At 46.1% G+C, this 23,807-nt stretch overlaps 1 protein-coding gene across 1 annotated transcript in view; it reads right to left on the bottom strand.

Moving 5' to 3' along the window:
- The window catches only part of HTT (huntingtin), a 427,987-nt gene that overhangs the window by 87,548 nt on the left and 316,632 nt on the right, over window positions 1–23,807 (bottom strand). The window contains exons 51-52 of the mRNA XM_082256463.1: window positions 15,810–15,997; window positions 5,514–5,640 (exon numbers count right to left, since the gene is read on the bottom strand). Coding sequence (XP_082112589.1) covers window positions 5,514–5,640; window positions 15,810–15,997 — 315 coding nt within the window. The remainder of the gene's footprint in view (window positions 1–5,513; window positions 5,641–15,809; window positions 15,998–23,807) is intronic.

Raw genomic sequence — 23,807 nt, forward strand, 5'->3', positions numbered from 1 at the left:
GTGCACAGACGACTAAGTCGCCGCCTTACAAACTTGAACTACTGAGGCCTGATGGCGAAAAGCCCAAGAGGCACTAAGCGGTCTAATAGAATGCGCCTTCACAGGGAAAGGAGGAACCTGACCCCTCAAAGAAAAAGCCAGAACCGTCTGCCTAATCCATCTGGATATAGTCGTAGAAGACGCAGCCAAAACTTTACGATACCCTTCAGTAAGGACAAAAAGAGCATCAGATTTTCTGAAGGACTCCGTAACCGTCAGGTAAACCCTAAATCGCCTGAACAACATCCAGAGAGTGCAAAGCAATTTCCTTAGGTTGCTTAGGCTTAGGACAACACAATGTCTTCATTGAGATAGAAATCAGACACCACCTTAGATGGATTAGGACGGAGTACCACTTTATCTCTGTGGACCACCAAAGGCGGCTGACAGGACCGTGCTGCCAACTCAGACACTCTGCAGGCAGAAGTAATTGCCACTAGAAAAGCACCCTTCATGGATAAAGACAGACAAATCTCCCTAATGTTCTCAAAAGGAGACTTTTGAAGAAGAACAGACAAAACCAAATTGAGATCCCACGGAGGCAACAGGGATCTCCTCGGGAGAGCCAGATGATGCACCCCTTGAATAAAAGTGTGAAGCAAAGCATTAGCAGCCAACAGACATTGGAAGTAAATAGTCAAAGCCGACATTTGGCCCTTGATAGCACCAGGAAATGTACGATTTTCACCTACGATGATAGATCTTCCTAGCAGTCGACTTCCTAGCCTTTAATAAAGTAGGAATCACAGAGACCGAAAGACCTTTTTCTCTCTCTCTCAACACCTTGCTTTCAACAGCCATGTGTTAAAGCCAGCGACCGTAAGGCAGGATGAAAGATCGGTCCCTGGGACAACAGATCCTCCCGCAGAGGAAGTCTCCACAGAGAATCGGCGACCAAATTTACTAGGGCTGCGTACCAAGACCGACGAGGCCAGTCTGGGGCCACCAGAAAGACCAGAATTCCTTCTACCACCACCCTGCAGAGAAGCCTCGGCAGGAGTTTTAACAAAGGAAAGGCATAGATCAGCCGATACTGGCTCCAAGGAGCCACCAAGGCATCCGTGGCATCGGCCAGATGGTCCTGAGACCTGGCCACAAACCTCCAGACTTTTTTGTTGAGGCGAGACGCAAACAGGTTTACCTCCGGAGTTTCCCATCGAACACAGAAGATGAAACCCCTCCGGATGAAGGAACAATTCCCCTTGATCCAGCACCTGACGACTCAGGTAATCCGCTTGCCAATTCTCCACACCGGAATGTGGACTGCGGAGAGAGCCGGAACATTGTCTTCTGCCCATACTAGAATCTCAGCCCCCTCCTTGGCCACCAGGACACTCTTGGTGTCACCTTGATGATTGATGTAAGCCACAGCTGTGGCATTGTCCGATTGGATACGAACTGCAAAACCGCATAGCCGATTCGTCCAATGGAGCAGGCAAAGCTTGATTGCTCTGAGCTCCAGAATATTGATTGGTAAGGAAGACTCCTGTTGAACAGGACCCCTGGGCACAGAGCTTTCCCAGTACTCCACCCCAGCCTGACAGGCTGACGTCCGTGGTAACCACCATCTAAAACAGTGGCAGGAAAGACTTGCCCTGACACAGAGATGGCGACCCACTAAGGGATAGGGGGCCGCAAAAACTCACCATACCATGGACCGGATAGGCTCTGCTTCGGGCAGAGCACCTCCCACCCCGAGTGGTAAGCTGCGACTTAGGGCCTTCCAGGTCTTCGCGTCCCAGCGAGACATCCACTCGTGGATTTTTTTTTTTGCTTTTTTATTGGTTGACCTAGATGGACTTGTGTCTATTTTCAACCTGACTAAATATTTAACGGCAAGTGGAGGAAGCGCAGATGACTGACGTAACGGAATACGACGGTAAGCCTTCCTAATATCGATAGAGGCCAGAAGATCCCCCGAGGTAGGGATGCTACTGCCGTACAAATGGACTCCATTTGAAATGTTTGTACCCTGCGAACATGTTTGAAATAAAAGCCATGAAACAAACGTTCTGATTCTGAGACCGGAACAATAACCCCTTGCAGCAGCAAGTTTTGCACCGCCCCGAAGAGACCTCACAGGCAGTCTGGGGATAAACGCAGTTTGGTAGGAGAGAACCGCACTACAGTAGAAGATCGAAAACTCAATCTTCTAGCTGGGCCGATCAAATTTTGGACCCACCTATCTGTTCAGGGAGGTCCAAGAGTCCAGAGGAAGCAAAGACGTTCTCCTCCAACCCAAAAACGGGTGATGGCGCCCCATCAAGCAGAAGGGATCTTGTCCGCAGGTCTGGAAGGACCTGCTCTTGGCATACCAGACTGGGTCCGCAAGGCGATTCCCCCAAAGGGAAGACCACACAAGGCCCCCTAGACAGTCTGGTCTGCAGACCAGTATATTCGCCATATCATGCCCCGAGGGATATTGCGGTCACGGATAGATCGGAGACTACAGAAGCCGCATCCAGAGAGGCATCACAAACTGCAACCTCTGGACAAAAAAGCCCGCCAGCTCCACAAGGGCAGGTGGAGGCTGTTCCCCTTCCAGATCCCAGCGCAAAAGCTGTGCCCATTTGGGAAAGTCAGACAACAATGCAATGAAAAACACCGCCCCAAGGACCGAACAGGGCACAGTAAAACATGTGGTGGACCAAAGTCTCGGCTCTCCTGACAAAAGGATCTTTTTTTAAAAAAAAAAACGAAGACTCCTCCACCTGAATTATGGTGAATTTATTCAGCCTGGAAATCCGAGAGTCCCCCATGGATAGGACTGTGCACGTACTCAACAGAGACTCCTCAAGGGATACCGCCAATCAAAACGCTCAGGCGCTGCCATATTGAGCTTAGAACAAGTCCACTGATTCGCAACAATTTTGTCACAGTAGGCGGGAAAAGCGGAATACCTTTGCCGCTTTGGAGGAACTGCGGGCCCCAAGGGAAGCCGCCCTCACCCACACAATAATAGCTGCTACACTACGCTAAAGAATGAAGCGCCCCCACGGCACCCCCCGATTCAAGGGAGACGCCAGGCTAACCATATGCCCCCCCCTTGAGGGAAGGAAGGGGAGAGAGCGGATGCCCAGCCGCAGCTCTATCAACCTGTTGATAGCATGGACAGCTTGGCCAGCAGCGAGTAGGCCGTAAGCCGCAGCCTAAATTTGGGGCCCGATAGGGCCGCGTGTCCGCCGGCAGCTCCGTTAGCTTGGTCAGGCACTCGGGACAGCTTGGTAAGTCATTTGGACCGCTAGTTCCGTCAGCTGTGAGTAGGCCGCAAAGCCGCAATTTTTGGTCCGATCCGTCGGCAGTACTGTCCGCTATATTGCAGCTCATGCTTGATTAGGAATTTGGACAAGTCCAAGACAAACCAGTCACTCAGGCAGCTTGGCCAGTCACTTGGACAGCAATGAGTAGGCCGCAAAGCCCAGCCTAAATGTTTGGCCCGATCCGGCCATGTGACGGACCTGTGGATGATGAAACATCTGCGCCCCACCAGCCCAAGTTTCCCCACATGAAGCACAAAATACATCCTTGCCCCAGTCACTAACCCCCAGGGAACCTGCTTAAAAACCCCCATGTGCGATCTGGACAGCCCGGTCAGCAACAACCACGTCCACCCCCCCATCTGGAGCGTGTGGCAAAGCCAGCTCCTGCTTCACCCGGGGAGGGTGTGGGTGGGCTGGGGCCAAAAGACCCACCATGACTGTTTAGAGGGGCTGGGAGCATGGAAGAGAACCTGGGAGTCCGAACATCCCAGGAAGAGGCCCACATCCACCCCTAGGAACCCCAAAGGGAGAGGGGGGGGCACTACTCACAACACCTTGGAACCGGGCCGGATCCCCCTTGGCCAGATCACCCGCCCATCTTGGAATGGGGGGGGGGGGGGTGCTGCGGGCATGAGGTACGCTGCGACTCAGGCCGTGACCAGGTTAAGTGTGTCCTCGCAAGGAGTTTCACTCGCTGACCACCCCTGTCCAGTGGGGCTAAGTCGTGGCCAACCTAGCACGGAGCTGCGGTCTGCACGCGATTGCTGGCCAGCCTGGGGGGACCGTAAGGATCTAAGATATCCAGTGCGTCACCCACTCCGACAGTTGATTGTACTTCTCACAGGAACAGACTTGATTGTAGAAAAACAAAAAAAGTTCCCTTTTAAAAGGAAACAATGCTAGGAACAAAGATCCCAGCAGGGAGATAGGTCCTTACTCCTGACTAGGCAGAAAAAAACTGAGATCCTAGAGCAGGAAGTGGAATTATACCACCCGGGACTGCCCCATAAGCTTCGTTAAGCTTTGTTAACTTTTGTTAACCCTTTTCCGCCTAGTGTCCTATTCCTAGGAAGAGCAGCATAACCCATCTGTCAAAGAAGATATGAAGCTGTGTCCGTCAATGAACGAAATAGAAATACAGTTTTCTAAGCGATCGAACGATAATCTGATCATTAGCACACAGCGATCAGACGACAGGTTGTGCGAAAATTATCTGATGGGAGAAGCACGAAAATTTTTCTTGTGCGTTATAAGAGCGTACAATTTTCGTTTAATCAGTACAGTTTTTGTTCAAAAATGCAATATATATACATTATGAAGAGGTCTATGCAATTCCGCGTTTAGGATGGGGGGTATATATGTAGAAATTAACACCGCACCTGGCTGCTGCCCACTTCAAAAATGCGACCCTAAGAAGGGGAGCACTTGAATAGATATGAAGGAGGAAGGAAGTGATTGGCGCTGCTTGGTGGGGTGTTTTTGTGAATATATTTGTTGGTTACTATGCTTCTAGTGAGGTTTTATATGGAAGTCTGTATAATAAATTAGAATCTGTGTGTAATCCACTAAAATCTGATATCAAATGACAAAACCTGTATAAAATCAGAACAGGTCTCTGTGTAATTTCTAAAACATAAAAAACTATATAAATTACATCAGCAAATAAATCTCATACGTGCACCACTTTTTGCACGTATGAGATTTATTTGCTGATGTAATTTATATAGGTTTTTATGTTTTAGAAATTACACAGAGACCTGTTCTGATTTTATACAGGTTTTGTCATTTGATATCAGATTTTAGTGGATTACACACAGATTCTAATTTATTATACAGACTTCCATATAAAACCTCACTAGAAGCATAGTAACCAACAAATATATTCCCAAAAACACCCCACCAAGCAGCGCCAATCACTTCCTTCCTCCTTCATATCAATACATATACATTACTTCCGAATTTTTATTCTGTTGTACGAGAATTTTCGGAACTTTAGTAACTTCTTTATTTTCGACATGGAGACTAGCATGCAAAAAACACCTCAAAAAAGGACGCTCATTTGTCCGATAAGCTCATCGTGTTTACCAGGCTTTTGGAAGTGATCCAACTTGACAGAATGGCTAGAGCTGGGCTTCTAATGAAAACTATTTTCCTTCTATACACTTTACATCTCATCAGAATGTACGGTTGTAGGTTGTAAAGCATGCAACCTACCCAATATATTAATGCGGTAGATAAATTCTTTGAATACTTCTTTCTCCTGCAGAAACTCGACAGGGATTTCGGGAAGTGAAGTTCCAAATTCCCCTCCCATTTTGGGAGACCAACCCAATTTCCACACCTGCACAAAAAACAGAGAAAGAAGAATGGTATTGCCAGCAGAAATGCAAGTAATTAGGAAACAGTCTATTTCTCTTCCAACATAATCAGGAATTTTACAGAACACACAGGTGTATATTTATAAAAGTAGTCAGTGTGACTTTCACAAACTATTAAAAATAAACCCACTCTGAGCCGTGGGAATAAAGGATATAATGTCAACTCACTGCTTCATTCAATTAAGACGGGGTACCTCCACAACTAAAACAACTGCAAAATAGAGACACCAGGGGGGCCCTTAGGGTCACGCCAGCAAAGTAGTTGTAAGGGAGAACCAACAACGGTGTAAGATACAAAAAAAAAATCTCTTTATTGAAAAAAATATAATGTATAAAAATCCAGTCACATACCATAAATAGATACCTTCCCGACACCCCATTGTAAAAAAACAAACAGAAAATGTTGTCACAATTGGCACATTCAAACGGGCCCCACTCACTCCTATATGTATAGTACCGATGAACAACTTAATACCCTGATGCTATATACAATATTAATGAGGATTTGTTTTGGAACCTTGTTCCTCGGATTAATATAACAGTTCATAGAAGACAATCTTGTAACATAGAGTCAAGATGGTGTTTTTAGCATATATCCAGTCCCAAGTGCACAAATTCAGGGGCAGACACGTTGCCTCCTATGGAGGTGATCGGCTGTAGCAAATACACAAGTGCTAAATCCCAGGCTGCTAATGAAGCAATGACTGGATTTTTATACATATAGTTTTTCAATAAAGTGATTTTTTTTGCATCTTACACCGTTGTTGGTTCTCCCTTACAACTATATTACCGAAATGACCCTAAGGGTGCCCCTGGTGTCCCCTTTTTGACTTTCACAAACAATCACTGGTTGAGAGTCAGTGTCTTTCAAAAAGTGTCTTGCAGTGAATGTCAGATTATCTGATGTATGAATATCCCCTATAGTGACATTCTCAAAGTATTTTTTGCATTCATAACTTTCCTTGCTTTTCAACATTCTGACTGTGGTAATTCATGTACAGATTTGTATGATGATCTGAAGATCTGTATTAGGGATCATTAGCATCAATGCTTAGAGCATTAGATGTGGTGGCCACATTAGTTTAGGCATTTTTTTTTTTTTTAAGTTTCACCCGGTGGTCCTGTCAAGTAAGTCTGTCAGATCATGTTACACTCATATTTGAGGTATAATATGCTCAGCATCAGACCCCTCCTCCTTGTGGCAGCGAGTCAGGGATCTTCTCCCCATACCCACTGCCACAAATTCAAAGAGAGCAGGATGTGCGGGGCTCCGCCCACACGAGCGCATATTGATTCACAGATCCCTAAAAAAAAAAAAAAAAAAAAAAGAAAAAAAAATGGGCAAAAAGGACAGGATTACAATATCTGGGCAGAGACTACATTAGATGAAAGGTTAAGAAAGGTTAAGAAAGGGGAGACCACAATGTCATGGGTCACATGGTGAATGCACCCACAAGAAACAATGCGGTACTTGACCTACTGATTACCAACAATACAGACCTACTCACGGATATAGAAATACGGGGCAACTTAGGAAACAGTGACCATAGGTCAATTCGTTTCAGTATTAATCATAGTAATAGGAAACATAAGGGTAATATAAGGACACTGAATTTCAAAAGAGCCAATTTCCCAAAACTGCGCTCTCCGCTAGAAAATATCAAATGGGACAGAACCGTGGGAACAAAGAACACAGAGGAAAAATGGGAGTGCTTCAAGAGCATACTAAACAAAGGGATTGACCAGTGCATTGCAAAGGGAAATAAATTTAAAAGAGCAAAACTAAACCCTGGGTGGGTAAACTCCAACTTAAAAATGCATATTAATGCTAAAGAAAAGGCCTTCAAAAAATGCAAGACTGATGGGGTCATTGGCAGCATTCAGGCATTACAAAGAGTGTAATAAGAAATGTAAAGACGAAATCAGGGCGGCTAAAATAGAACACGAGAGACATATAGTGGAAGAGAGTAAAAAGAACCCCAAAAAATTCTTTAAGTATATAAATAGTAAGAAAGCGAGGCCAGAACACATTGGCCCCATAAAAGACGACAAGGGAGATTTGGCCACAGAGGACAGGGAAAAGGCGGTAGTGTTAAATAATTTCTTCTCTTCAGTCTTCACAAAAGAATTGGGGGGCTACACTAACCCAGCTTGTAAGGCCAAACTAAATAATACACCTCAGGAAGTACCGCCATGGCTAATAGACTTAGAACTAAACTAGAGAAACTTAACATAAATAAATCACCGGGACCGGATGGCTTGCATCCGAGGGTTCTTAACCGCTTCCATACAGAGCAGTTAGACCCCCTTCCTGCCCAGACCAATTTTCAGCTTTCAGCACTCTCACACTTTGAATGACAATTGCTCAGTCATGCTACACTGTAACCAAACAAAATTTTTATCATTTTTTTCACACAAATAGAGCTTTCTTTTGGTGGTATTTGATCACAACTGGGGTTTTTTTTTTTCGTGATATAAGGAAAAAAAGAGCAAAAATTTTGCAAAAAAAAACACTTTTTTTTAGTTTCTATTATAAAATTTTGCAAAAAATTAATTTTTCTTCATACATTTGGGCCAAAATTTATACTGCTACATATCTCTGGTAAAATTAACCCAAATTAGTGTATATTATTTAGTCTGTGTGAAAGTTATTGAGTCTAGAAGCTATGGTACCAATTACTGAAAATTGATCACACCAGATGTACTGATGGCCTATCTCCTTTCTTGAGGCCCTGAAATGTCAGGACAGTACAAATACCGACCAAATAACCCCTTTTTGTAAAGTAGACAGTCCAAGGTATTTAGTAAGAGACATGGTGAGTTTTTTGAAGTTATAATTTTTTCCCACAATTCTTGGGAAAATGAAGAAAACATTTTTTTTTCTTTTTTTTCCCCAAAACGTTGTCAATTTATAAGCTATTTCTAACACATAGCATGTACACAGCAAAAATGACACCCCAAAATTCATTCTGCTACTCCTTCTGAGTATGGTGATACCACATGTGTGAGACTTTTACACAGCCTGGCCACAAAAAGAAACTCCACGTCAAAGTAGCACCATAAGGCGTTTTAGGAGCATAAATACACATAAAACTTTCTTACTACCTATCACACTTTTCAAGGCCCTAGAGCACCAATACAATGGAAAAGTCCACAAAATGACCCCATTTTGGAAAGCAAACACTCCAACGTATATTCTATGAGGCATTATGGGTCCTTTGAACATGTCATTTTTTTCCACAAGTTTTTGGAAAATGTGGGAAAAAAATAAAAACTTTTTTTTTTTACACAAAGTTGTAAATTTATAGAATATTCCTAACACATAGCATGTACATAGCAAAAATGACACCCCAAAATACATTCTGCCACTCCTCCTGAGTATGGCAATACCACATGTGTGAGACTTTTTCACAGCCTAGCCATATAGAGGGGCCTAAACTTCCAAGGAGCATCATCATGCATCCTAGCCACTTGCCTAGGCCTATTTTTGACATTTGGTGTTTACAAGCTAAAATCAGTTGTTTTTGCTAGAAAACTACTTAGAACCCCAAAACATTATATATTTTTTTTTAGCAGAGACCCTAGAGAATAAAATGGAGATTATTGCAATATTTTTTATCACACCGTATTTGCGCAGCGGTCTTCCAAACGCATTTTTTTGGGAAAAAAATCACTTTTTTTAATTAAAAAATAAGAAACCAGTAAAGTTAGCCCAATTGTTTTCCATAATGTGAAAGATAATGTTACGCCGAGTAAATAGATACCCAACATGTCATGCTTCAAAATTGCGCACGCTCACAGAATGGTGACAAACTTTGGTACTTAAAAATCCCCATAGGCGACATTTTAAAAATTTCTACAGGTTGCTATCTTAGAGTTACAGAGGAGGTCTAGGGCTCAAATTATTGCTCTTGCTCTAACGATCGCGACGATACCTCACATGTGTAGTTTGAACACTGTTTACATATGTGGGCGGGGTTTCCGCATGCGTTCGCTTCTGCGCGCGAGCTCGCGGGGACAGGGCGCTTTAATTTTTTTTTTTTTTTTTTACTATATATTTTATTTCTTATTTTTTATTTTTACACTGTTTTTTAAAAAAAAAAAAATTGATCATTTTTATTTCTATTACAAGAAATGTAAACATTACTTGTAATAGAAAAAGGCACGACAGGACCTCTTTTTTGTGAGATCTGGGGTCAAAAAGTCCTCAGATCTCACAAGTACACTAAAAGATAGAAAAAAAAAAAAAAATTAAATAAAATGAAAAAAAAAAAAGGGGACCTTTAAACTGGTTGATAGGCAACGACGTTTGCCGTAGCTCCGGTACTCCAAGACCATAGAGTCGAGTGAGGGAAAGCTTGCCCTCACTCGACATCCTGTCTGTGAGGATCTGGGACCGGATCGTTTTCCCCGCTGCCGGCGGGTCCGGTAAGCGGGGAAAAGGACCAGAATGCAGAGGGAGGGGGGGGGGGGCACCTCTTCCGCCACCCCGGAAGGGTGATCCCGCGGCGAATCCGCCGCTGGGACCACCCTTATCGGAAAGCCAACCGTCCACCGTTTAAAAAAATACCAGGGTTATGGCAGCTATCTGCTGCCATAACACCGGTATTTAGGTTTAAACGGAGGACGTATATAAACCTTTTTGGACTTGGACATGGTGGCTGTATGAAGGGTGATAGGTACTCGGGTACTTTGCTGGGCAGGTGACAGGTACTCTGGTACTGATGAGCAAGTGGCAGGTACTCGAGTACTCCGATAGGCAGGTGACAGGTACTCGGGTACTCTTATGGGTAGGTGACAGGTACTTGGGTACTCTGATGGGTAGGTGACAGGTACTCGTGGTACTCCGATGACGGGTACTCGGGTACTCTGGTGACGGGTACTCAAAGTACCCGAGTACCTGTCATCAGAGTACCCGAGTACCTGTCATCAGAGTACCCGAGTACCCGTCATCAGAGTACCCGAGTACCCGTCATCAGAGTACCCGAGTACCCGTCATCAGAGTACCCGAGTACCCGTCATCAGAGTACCCGAGTACCCGTCATCAGAGTACCCGAGTACCTGTCATCAGAGTACCCGAGTACCCGTCATCAGAGTACCCGAGTACCCGTCATCAGCGTACCCGAGTACCTGTCATCAGAGTACCCGAGTATCCGTCATCAGCGTACCCGAGTACCTGTCATCAGAGTACCCGAGTATCTGTCATCAGAGTACCCGAGTACCCATCATCAGAGTACCCGAGTACCTGTCACCAGCCCATCAGAGTACCTGTCACCAGCCCATCAGAGTACCTGTCATCAGAGTACCCGAGTACCTGTCATCAGCCCATCAGAGTACCCGAGTACCTGTCATCAGAGTACCTGATGGGCTGGTGACAGGTACTCGGGTACTTTGATGGGCTAGTGACAGGTGCTCTTTATTGGGGGGGGGGGGGCAATCAGTGTGGTTGGGGTGCACTGTACTTGGTAACTAGCTGTTACCACAATCTCCTCCTCACACAGGATCAGTGTGTGAGGAGGAGAACACGGTGACAGCTAGTTACCGTGTTCTCTGATGACATTTGTGACCGGCTGTGATTGGACACAGCCGGTCACGTGGTAAAGAGCCAATTTCATTGGCTCTTTACCTAGATCGGGGATGGGCTCTGTCCGAGGGACGAGCCTCGTCCCCGATCGCCGCGCTGCGCGCCCCCGGGGGCACGCAGTAGCGGGGAGATCTGGGCGCCGTCATATGACGTCCGCCCGGATCGAGAAAGGATTTGTGCCGACCTCATTTTACATGACGCGGTACGGAAGGGGTTAAAGAAGAGCTCAGCCAGGTGATTGTCAGACCATTATTCATGATGTTTAAGGATAGTTTACAGACAGGTATGGTGCCAGCTGATTGGAAAAAAGCCAACGTGGTACCAATATTTAAAAAAGGGCCGAGATATATCCTGGGTAACTATAGGCCGGTCAGCCTAACATCAGCAGTCTGCAAGATTTTGGAGGGGATGTTAACCACTTAAGCCCCGGAAGATTTTACCCCCTTCCTGACCAGGGGTTTTTTTGCGATTTTTTACTGCGTGACTTTAACGGACAATTGCACGGTCGTGCGAAGCTGTACCTAAATGAATTTCACGTCCTTTTTTTCCCACAAACAGAGCTTTCTTTTGGTGGTATTTGATCACCTGTGCGATTTTTTGATCATGCGCTATAAACAAAAAAAGAGCGCAATTTTTGCAAAAATAACAATATTTTTCACTTTTTTTTATATGAAATTCCCCCAAAAAATAATGTAAAAATCTAAATTTTTTAACATTTTCGGCCAATTTGTTTTATGCTACATATGTTTGGTAAAAAAAAAAAAAAAAAAAATCGCAAAAAGCGTATTTTGATTGGTTTGCGCAAAAGTTATCGCGTTTACTAACAAAGGGAAAAATTTTTGTCATTTTTGGTGTTTTTTTTTTTTTTTTACGAGTATTGGCGGCGATCTGCGATTTTTTTTGCGGTACCGCGACATTGCGGCGGACAGATCGGACCCTTGACTGACATTTTTGACACTTTTGGGGGTACCAGTGACATTACTGCAGTAATCAGTACTATATATATGCACTGTTACTGCAGTAAGACATCGGGTCCGCCGGTCACACGCCCGCACTCCTCCCTGAACGAGCCGAGGCGGGCGCGCGCTCGCCCGCTATTGGCTCTAATAGCAGTGACAGGCGAGTGACGTAGATCTACGTCACTCTGCCTGGCCGGGGCTGACTGCCGCAGTAAATATACTGTGCGCAGTCGGCAACCGGTTAAGGGACCACATACAATGAAACTGGTACTATTACTAGTAATCAGCATGGATTCATGAAAAATCGTTCTTGCCAAACCAATTTATTAACCTTCTATGATGAAGTGAGCTGCCACCTAGATAAAGGTAAGCCTGTGGATGTGGTGTATCTGGACTTTGCAAAGGCCTTTGACACCGTTCCCCACAAACGCTTACTGTTCAAACTAAGGAAGGTAGGTATGGACCATAAGGGGAGTACCTGGATAGAGAACTGGCTCCATGGGAGAGTGCAAAGGGTGGTGATTAATGGGGAGTTCTCGGATTGGGCGGGTGTGGAAAGTGGGGTCCCCCAGGGTTCTCTCCTGGGGCCAATCCTGTTTAATTTATTCATAAATGATATAGCGGAGGGGATATCTAGTACAATCTCAGTATTTGCGGATGATACTAAACTAAGCATGCCAATATCTTCTATGCAGGATGTGGAAACCTTACAAGCGGACCTGAACAAAATAACGGGGTGGGCAACTACATGGCAGATGAGGTTTAATGTTGAAAAATGTAAAGTAATGCACTTGGGTGCCAGAAACCAGAAAGCAAGCTACTCACTAGGGGGGTAACCTCTGGGTGAATCTAAGATGGAAAAGGACCTGGGGGTACTGGTAGACAACAGGCTTGGAAGTGGCATGCAATGCCAACCCGCTGCAAGCAAAGCCTACAGAATACTGGGATGTATAAAAAAGGGGATTCACTCCAGAAATAAAGAGATTATTCTCCCACTCTACAAGACTCTGGTCCGGCCACATCTGGAGTATGCTGTCCAGTTCTGGGCACTGGTCCTCAGGAAGGATGTGCTGGAACTGGAATGAGTACAGAGAAGGGAAATAAAAATAATTAATTAGGGGAATGGAGGAAATCAGCTATGAGGAAAGACTACAAGCACTGAACTTATTCTCTCTGGAGAAGAGACGATTGAGGGGGGATATGATATCAATGTACAAATAATGTACTGGCGACCCTAGCATAGGGAAAAAACTATTCAGAGAAAGGGAATACAATAAGACACGTGGCCACTCACTAAAACTAGAGGAAAGGCGGTTTAACCTTAAAGTACGTAGGGGGTTCTTTACTGTCAGAGCAGTAAGGATGTGGAATTCTCTTCCGCAAACAGTCGTATCAGCAGGGAGCATCAATAGTTTCAAAAAACTATTAGATGGGCACCTTAAAGACCACAACATACAGGGGTATACAATGTACAGTTAACAGCAAACACAAACACATCATAGGTTGAACTGGATGGACTGATGTCTTTTTTCAACCCCACTAACTATGTAACTATGGGAAGCAGACTTCTCAGCTTTAAGCACTGTAGGAATGACATACTAAAATATGCTCCTGTCCTTTGAAGCTTGGGCTTCAACAGACATGTCATTAAGGCCAGTGACCAAGAAACAGGATGGCAAGTTGGCCCTTGAGACAGTAGATCCAGACGGTCTCAGTGTATCCGCTAAAAACCTTACCAAGTCGGTGTACCACATTTGCCTTAACCAAGCCAAAAGTAAAGAGGATGTCTGGAATGCCTTCCTCCTTAATCCTGTAGAGCAGGCAAAGTATTTGTTTTAGAGGAGGTAAGGCATAGATCAGGATGTAGGGATCCCACAGAGCCATCAGAACATCCACAGCTACTGTCAGTGGATCCCCTACCTGGATCCAAACATGTCCAGTTTGGTGACAGACCTGGAGGCCAGGAAAATCACATCAGACGTTACCCAACAGTGACAGGTCCTAGAACACCTCCAGGTATGGAGAGTACACTCTCAGGTCCAGATACTGCCAGCTGAGGAAATCTGCCTGCCGGTCGTCCATTTCTGGAATGTTGATGACAGGCTGGCATTTGTTGCATGAATCTTCCAAAAAGACTTATAAGGATCTTCCCTGACTCGAGAATTGGATTCCTGAGCCAAAAAGCAAGGATAGCCTTGGTCCTGGTGTCAACCGAATTGCCCCGTCAAGAGAAAGATCGGTTTATCGGAAGGCAGAGGATTGGGTCTCAGAGGTCTGAAGTGAAATTGGGCAAAGGGACCTGCTTCGAAGGAGGCTACCATCAGCCTTATGATTAACATGCAAAACTGAAGAGTCAAACAGTTTTTGGACTGAAGAGTTTGAACCTGAGGTCACAGAGTCTTAAGCTTCTCCTAGGGAAGGAGCACTCTGACCTGAGATGTGCCCAGGACCAGATGCAAATACATGAAGTGAGGAATCGGGTTTCAGTGACTGTTTAAGGTGAAAGATCCAATTAAACTTCTGTCATGTCTGGACAGGGACATGTTGTCTAGCTAAGCCCTCGCCAACTGTTCCATCAACAAAAACAAAGGAGATTAAACCAGAGTGCAACAGGGCCAACACTGGAGTCAGACCCTCGGTGAACTCCCGAAGTGCTCAATAGTAGGTCAAGAACTGGTAGTGCAGAGTCCCTACAGCAAGCCTTAGAAAACCGTACACTGAAAAGATGGACACATACATATAAGGGAGCATCTTTTTTGTCCACAGAAGCCACAAAGGCTCTCTAATTAAGGGAAGGAATAACAAATCTGGCCAATTCCACCCGAAATTTGTGGACCCGAAGTAAGATGATCAAGGTTTTGAGATCCAGCATAAGGCTAACGACCCCTCCAGGTTTGGAACAGTAAACAGGCAGAGAGAAAAAAAACAAAAACTTTCTAGAAAATCACAGGTTCAACTTTACAACAGCAGAATTGAAGAAAATACATCCACTCCAAATAAAACTGAAGCATGTTGGTAGTGGGAGGAGTTAAACCCTGGGCTGGCTCACAGAATTTTATTTTTGGCTAGTGTCTAATCCTCCTGTGATCAGAAGTTTACCACTTTTTGTTTCCCTTCAAAGACAGGAAAGAATAACAGCTGTTGACTGCGAGAGATGTATTGCTGCTATGTGTCCTTAGCACTCTACAACTCTACGCTATCTCAAGCAGCCTTATCAGCACTGCCCAGTTTATCTCTGAACTACAGAACACCTTCTCCCTATGTTTGTGTAGTTCTGTTCTTGGATAACAATGCTGCTGCTACACGGATACAGTACAGTAAGCAGGTGTTCTCACCCTAGGAAATGGAAGTGTGTTACAGGCTTGATAGCAAATGAAAATAAAAGAAAAAAAAAAAAAACCCAAAAGATTAAAAAACTAATGCAGCCACCACATTTAAGGAATGTAGCTTAAGCTGTAATATATATTACATTTTTTTTCTTGTGTTTACATTCAGTTGAAAGCGAATTAGCATTAAGGTGACCATGTTCAAATATAGTTACAAGTTAAAAAAAAAAAAAAAGTAGTTTCATATTAAAAGGGTGACTCACCAGTGGTGGGACTCTTGTGTAGCTGTTGACTGCAGGCAACCTAGCCAGGCTGACCATTATGTTCCGTAACACTGGAGTGAGAAATGCTGCAATATTGCTGTTCTTCTTGTGTCCATACAACAAAACTGTCTGCAGGGAATCCACCATCTCAGATATCATAGTGCAGGCAGTCTTAATAAATACAGCTCCTGAAAAGAAACAAAATAAGATTCTTGTACTTACTGTAAAATCTATTTAGTGAAGCAGGAATTCATATACAGTCAAGTTATACTGCCGAAGAAGAAGCTTGGACATGGGCAAACTGAAAAATTGTAAGCCAGCATCTGGAGTATTCCTTCTCTTACCAGCATTCTTTGGTTTTATTAAAAAGCAGTACCAAAGCAGAAGCAAAAAACAGAGATAGGAGGGACCTCTTTCCTTCAATTGACCACAAGAAAAAGATTTAAGGGTAAGAACAAAAATCTTATTTTCTTGGTCAGCCATTTAGGGAAATAGGAATTCAGATAGTGTGACAGCCCCTGACTTATGACTCATAACAGTCTGCAACTACAGAACCACCAAAAGAGCAAACCAATATGATCAGATAAAAAGAAGCCCCCCTCCCGCATGACCAGGAAACCTGCCAGCGACCGAGGGTAAGCAGCAGTGAATAAACCTGATGCACAGGACCAGGACAGAGGAGAGCATCACCAGTAGGGAACATCTCCACCTAAAATGAACACTGTAGCTGAACCAGCAGGAGGCTGTGAACCAAAGACCCACCAAAACAGGTGGAACAATATAATAACCTGAACAAGGTAGAAAAGTCCCACAACATGATGTGGTCAACAGAAGAAATACTGGAACAAACCACAGAATAACAGGTCCCCAAAGGACTCTTGAATGACCAGTTAGTCTACACAGGAAGGCCCAAGCCTTACACAACAACCCTTAGAACTCAGGGAAGGAAAATTTCTATAAAAATAAGGTGACAGACAACCAATTTTACTAATGGGATACCCAAAGAATGAGAATCATTACATTAAAACAACGCATAAGGACTGTGAAGTGACCCAAGACTGGAAAAGAACTCAAATGTTACAATCTCACAAGTCAGCCAGATTGAAAGGGAAAAAAAAATTTAGGTAAAATTACAGTATAATGGTAAAGATAGGACTGCAACTACAGTAGAAGCAATGCCTAAATTATAACCAGCCATTTTTGAAATTGGCTCCATCATCCTTGAGATCCTTTGGCCTGCAGGGAGATGAGACTTGTAACTGCTGGCTAAACTCTCCTCAACCCATGGGGGGTGGTAGCATACCTCCATGATCCACCCCGCTTGTGTAGATAGAGGAACCCTTGAATTTGTAATCTTAATATTAAAGTGACCTAGAGCTGCACGATTCTGTATAAAATGAGAATCACGTTTTTTTTTTTTTCTTAGAATAAAGATCACGATTTTTGGTGTAACATATTTTACTATATACAAAAAAATTGGGCTAACTTTATTGTTTATTTTTTTTTTTAATTCATTAAACTGTATTTTTTCCCAAAAAAAACCTGCGTTTTGTTTCGTTGTGACTAGGGATGATCGAACGGTTCGGGTCCACCATCGGTTCGGCCCGAACATTGGGTGTTCGAGGTTCGGCCGAATTTAGAACTTTTTGCCCAAAAAGTTCGGAATTCGGCAACCAGAACCGACCAAAATGCAATGCTTCAGGAAATGGGCTTTAAAAGCCCGTGATTGGACCAGAACCATTAGCAAAAGCCAATTGATATATATATTACTGTAAATGATTTCATTAGCGCAAGCATATATTTCTGCTACTATCACACCTATATATGTCTAGGTGTGTATATAAATATATGTATGTGTGTATATACACCACTATACACAAGTTCAGATGTTTTGCCTGCCTCAAAAGAACCCCAAAAAATGCCAAAAAAAACGCTAGCGTCAAAAAAAAAAAAAAAATGCCCAGTGTGTTTTTGCTGGCATTTTTTGGGGGTTTTTGGAGGCAGGCAAAACATCTGAACTTGTGCACAGTAGCACTATACACAAGTTCAGATGTTTTTCCTGACTGCAAAGAATCCAAAAAAATGCCTGCTATTAAACCGGCAAGGTGTATATACACCACTATACACAAGTTCAGATGTTAATCGATTCACACCATGGGGCGTACGATTTCCACGTACGGTGATAAATCTTCCTGGATTTTCTAGCCTTCAACAGTGTAGGAATCACTGAGTCAGAAAGACCCTTATCCTTCAATACCTGGCTTTTAAAATCCACGCCAATAAAGCCAGTGACTGTAAAGAAGGACGGAAGATCGGCCCTTGAGGCAACAGATCTTCCCTGAGAGGAAGTCTCCAAGGAGCATCCGCGACCAACCTTACCAAATCTGCATACCACGACCGGCGAGGCCAGTCTGGGACCACCAGAATTACTTGAATCCTTTCCATCGCTATTCAGCTCAGAAGCCTAGGCAGAAGTTTCAGCGGAGGAAATGTCTGTGGCATCGGCCAGAGGATCCCGAGACCTGGCTACAAACCTCTGTACCTTCTCGTTGAGCCAAGAAACGAACAGGTCTACATCGGGTGACCCCACTGTACACACAACAGGTGAAACACCTCCAGGTGCAGGGACCCTTCCCCCTGATCCAACACCTAACGACTCCAGTAATCCGCCTGCCAATTCTCCACTCCGAATATATGCATGGCAGAGAGGGCTTGAACATAATTTTCTGCCCATATTAAGATCTCGGCCGCCTCCCGGGCCGCAGGACACTCTTGGTGCCCCCTTGATGATTGACGTAAACCACGGCTGTGGCATTGTCTGATTGAATCCGAACTGGACAACCCTGCAGACGATTTGTCCAGTGACTCAAGCAAACATTTATCGCTCTGAGTTCCAGAATATTGAAACTTTTTCAGAGTCCAGGTCGCCTGGACAGACAGCTTTCCAAGTACAAGCTAAGACCGAAGTCCCAGCCAAGAACTATGTCCTACTTCTAAAACCAGGCAGAAACCAACTGAATCCTATAGCAGAGTGAGTGGGTGTATGCCTGCAGGGACTGCCCCATAGGCTTGGTTAAGTTTTTTCCTGCCTAGTGTCCTACTCTTGTAGGGGGCAGCATAACCCAATGGTTAAGAAGAATATGGAGCTGCGTCTGTCAATGAACGATCGCGAAATACTGATTTTAACTTGTAAACAAGTGTCAGAAAAAGGTTTGGTCTTTAAGGAGGTTAAACTGCCATCCTTTACAGACTATGGACTATGGGCTTTCACACGGGCGATCCGATCAGATCCGCCTGTCAGTTTTTTAGGCGGATCTGATCGGATCCTCCATGCAGCTCTATGGGGCAGCGGGTGTCAGCGGAGACACCTCCGCTGACACCCGCTGCCATCCGTATCCGATCCTGTACGTGAAATCTGGATGGATGGAAACCCTATTTTTCCATCGGTTCAGTAATCGGAGCGGATCGGATCTGATGAGAGCGGACAGGCGGTCCACTCTCATCCGATCCCCCATAGAGGGCAGCGGGGGCTGAAACACCTCCCTCTCCGCTCTGCAAGCGGAGACGGAGCTGTCATCCGCCGGCTCAGCGGGGATCGCGGATCGATCCCTGCTGAGCAACACGGATCCGCCTACGGAGGCGGACCGTGTGAAAGTGCCCTAAAAGTTATAATATCCTTCTTTTAGATCAAAGTAATGAATTTCAAACACAATGTTTTACAATGTATCTAGCAGCCTTAAGAATGTTGATAAACAGCTGTGAGTGAGCATAAAACCGCTCTGTACGAATCGAGGACATGCCGTTTTAAGATTGTGGGGGGCGGGTGAATTGAGATCATGATTTTTTAACCATTGCAGCTCTAAAGTGATCTGAGAGCTGGCTCATCACAGATTCCTCTGGACTCCCTCCAGCCAGCCATCTGTCCCCTGATCCTGCACAATGTCCTCCATAATCTCTCTACACATGATCCAGCATGTCTGTTGCAGTCTTGAAGATGCAGTTCCACAAAGCAACTCTGAGTCATCTGATGTTTGCTGTCTTCTGACGAAAAGTTTAAGAGTACTGCCCAAGTGATTTTGAATCTAAGTGCACGTATTATTTAAAGAGTAACTCCACTTTCGCGGGGGGAATACAAGTCAGATTTTTTTTATCCCCTGCAACAAAAAAACAGAATTTTTGTAAAATCTTACCTGTAAAATTCCTTTCTCTGAGTCCTCCGACAGTCGCCGCCTCTTCATATTCGTCACATATGGGGTATTAGACTTTGCTCCGAAGGAGTAGCTAGGCAACAGAATATGTTAACAATAAAGCTTTTAACATATCCCACCCTCAAGGGGTGGTCCCCTCAGTCAATACCCTCCTACTTCCTGCAACCATATCTCAGTTTTAGTGGAATAGCAGTAGAGTATACAACCAAACCCCAAAAGAGGGGCGGGGGCGGCGACTGTCGGAGGACTCAGAGAAAGGAATTTTACAGGTAAGATTTTACAAAAATTCCGTTTTCTCTTACGTCCTCCGACAGTCGCCGCCTCTTCATATTCGTCACATATGGGGACGTCCCAAAGCAGTGCAAACATGAGGGGTGGGAAACGCATCCGCGCCGAAAGGCAACGCAGTCTCCGCATCAAAGAAAGGAACCTTACCAAAGGAAGGAAACCAGCTGGGCAACAGCAAAAAACAAGTGCTCAACAGGAGCAACAACCCAGGAAAAGACAAAAAAACCAGGGGATACAAAACTTATCCCAACAGCCAGGAGTCCCCAACAAGGGACCCTAGGGAACAGCCGCACTAAGAACCTTGCGGCCAAAGGAAGCATCCGCCGATGCCTGAACATCTACTTTGTAGAATTTTGTGAAAGTGTGCACGGTCGACCAAGTCGCCGCCTTACACACCTGGGCTACAGAAGCCCCATGACGACAGGCCCAAGACGTACTCAGAGATCTAGTAGAGTGCGCCTTCACAGGCACAGGGGGAACCTTCCCCTGCAAAGCATAGGCCTGTTCAATGGTCTGCCTGATCCATTTGGCGATGGTAGAGGCCGAAGCCGCCATGCCCTTCCGAGGACCCTCTGGAAGAACAAACAAGGAGTCCGTCTTTCGAAAAGACTTAGTCGATTTAAGGTAAACCCTTATCGCCCAAACAACATCCAGAGAATGCAATCTCACCTCCTTTGGATGTTTAGGCTTCGCGCACAACGAAGGCAAGACAATATCCTCATTAAGATGGAATTCCGAAACTCGTTTCGTAAGAAACGAAGGATTAGGTCGCAAGACCACCTTATCCAAATGAATAACCAGGTACGGAGACTTGCAGGAAAAAGCCGCCAGCTCCGACACTCTGCGAGCCGAAGTGATCGCCACCAAAAAGGCGACCTTTTTGGACAACATAGACAACGAGATCTCCCTGATCTGTTCAAAAGGAGCACGTTGTAACACAGATAGAACGAGATTCAAGTCCCAAGGGGGCAGAGGATCCCGCCTAGGGGGGACCAGATGCCGCACACCCTGAACAAAGGTGCCAACCAAGGAGTTGGAAGCCACGGGACGTTGAAACAGAACGGCCAGTGCAGACACCTGACCCTTTATCGTAGCCAGCGCCAAACGCTGATCAACACCCGTTTGAAGGAAAGACAGCACACGGGAAACCGAGTACGTGCGGGGTGAAAACCCCCTGGACTCACACCAGGCAAAATAGGCCTTCCAAGTACGGTAATAAACCTTCCCTGAGGAAGACTTCCTCGCGTTGATTAAAGTATGAACGACCTCTGGAGAGAGACCCCTCTCCTTCAGGACCTCGGTCTCAACAGCCAGGCCGTCAAAGCCAGCGACTGTAAAGCAGGATGGTATATCGGTCCTTGAGACAGTAGATCGTCTCGAAGAGGCAGACGCCACGGGGCGTCGACCGCCAGATTCACGAGGTCTGCGTACCAGGACCGGCGAGGCCAGTCCGGTGCCACAAGAATCACCGTGCTGCGTTCCGAGTGTAACCTGCGAAGGAACCTGGACAGCAACTGAATCGGTGGAAACGCGTACATCAGCCTGTACTGATGCCACGGGGCCACTAACGCGTCCGACGCGTCTGCCCGAGGGTCGCGCGTCCTTGCCACGAACCTCTTCACCTTGTTGTTGAGACGAGACGCGAACAGGTCCACATCTGGAAGACCCCACTTCGCGCACAACATCTGGAAGACAGCCGGGTGGAGAGACCATTCCCCCTGATCCAGGGTCTGGCGACTCAGATAGTCCGCCTGCCAGTTCTCCACCCCCGGAATGTGAACCGCCGTTATCGCCGGGACATGAGTCTCGGCCCAAGACAGAATGTCGGCCACTTCTCTAGCCGCTCGGGCACTCCTGGTGCCCCCTTGGTGGTTGATGTAGGCCACCGCCGTGGCATTGTCCGTCTGCACCCGAACCGGGCAGCCCTGCAGCCGGTCCGTCCAGCGATGAAGACAGAGACTTATCGCACGCAATTCCAGAATGTTGATCGGAAGGGAAGACTCCCCCTCCGACCAAGTCCCCTGGGCGGACAGAACGCCCAGAACTCCACCCCAGCCCGACAGGCTGGCATCCGTGGTGATTACCGTCCACGAGATCGGACGAAACGACTTGCCCCCGGACACCAACGGGGACTGGAGCCACCACAGAAGGTTTTCTCTGGTGCGATGACTCAACGAGATTTGAAGATCCAGAGATTGAGGTCGCCCGTCCCACCTGGACAGGATCTCCGCTTGGAGACCCCGCGTGTGAAACTGGGCGAATGGAATCGCCTCGAAGGCCGAGACCATCAATCCCAGACATCTCATACACGTCCGCAGAGACGAGTGCGGAACGTCCCTGAGGGACCTGACTTCCTCCTGGAGAGTCCTGAGTTTGTCTTCCGGCAGGAAGACCTTCGCCTGCACCGAGTCCAGAATCATTCCCAGATAGGGAAGACGAACCGACGGACTCAGTGTCGACTTTGGAAAATTTATCGTCCAACCAAACTCCTGCAGAGTTTGCATCGTGACAGACAGGTCCTTCTCCAGACCCTGGCTGGTCGCAGACCGAACCAGAATGTCGTCCAGATACCCCAGGACAGAAACGCCCTGGGCCCTCAATAATGCCAGAACCGGTGCAAGCACCTTGGTGAAGACCCGCGGAGCCGAGGCGAGACCAAAGGGCAACGCCACGAACTGGTAGTGATCCTCCGCAATGGCAAATCGAAGGTATCTCTGGTGACCCTCGAAAATGGGGATGTGAAGATACGCATCCTTCAAATCGATGGAGGCCATGAATTCCCCCGGAACCAGGGCAGCCACCACCGACCGCAGGGATTCCATGCGGAACTTGCGAATCCACACAGAGCGGTTCAGAGCCTTCAAGTCCAGAATTGGACGAACCTTGCCCTCCTTTCTGGGCACGGTGAACAGATTGGAATAAAACCCCCGAAACCTGTCCCGATGAGGCACCGGAACCACCACTCCCTGAGCCCTCAGGTCCCGCACCGCCAGGTGCAGGTCCCGCAAGCGCTCTGGAGACAGTTGAAGATTTGAGGGAAAAAATCTGCTCTCCGGCCAAGAGAGAAACTCGATCTTGTAACCAGATCGAACGATTTCCTGAACCCATCTGTCCCGCACACGGGCCAACCAGGGCTGAAGAAAACCGAGCAAGCGTCCCCCCACCCCAAAACTGGGTGAGGGCGCCCCTTCAGGCCGAACTGTTATGGGCTGCAGATCCGGATTGGCCGGACTTCTGTTTACCAGACCAGGGCTTCTTCTGAGAGCCTTGACCTTTGAACGGTTTGCCCTTGTAGTGCGGCCGAAAGGCACGAAAGGACCCCTGAGGAGGCCGAAAATTAGCATGCTTCTTCCCAGAAGCCCCCTTAGCCTTGGGGAAATGGGGCAAGAGAGTGCTCTTACCCCCGGTGATCCCCTTAATCAACACATCCAGGGACTCCCCAAAAAGGCGAGACCCATCATAAGGCAGATTGGCTAAGGTCTTACGTGAAGATTGGTCCACC

This window comes from Pelophylax lessonae (genome assembly GCF_965119305.1).
Source record: "Pelophylax lessonae genome assembly, chromosome: 1".
Taxonomy (NCBI): domain Eukaryota; kingdom Metazoa; phylum Chordata; class Amphibia; order Anura; family Ranidae; genus Pelophylax; species Pelophylax lessonae.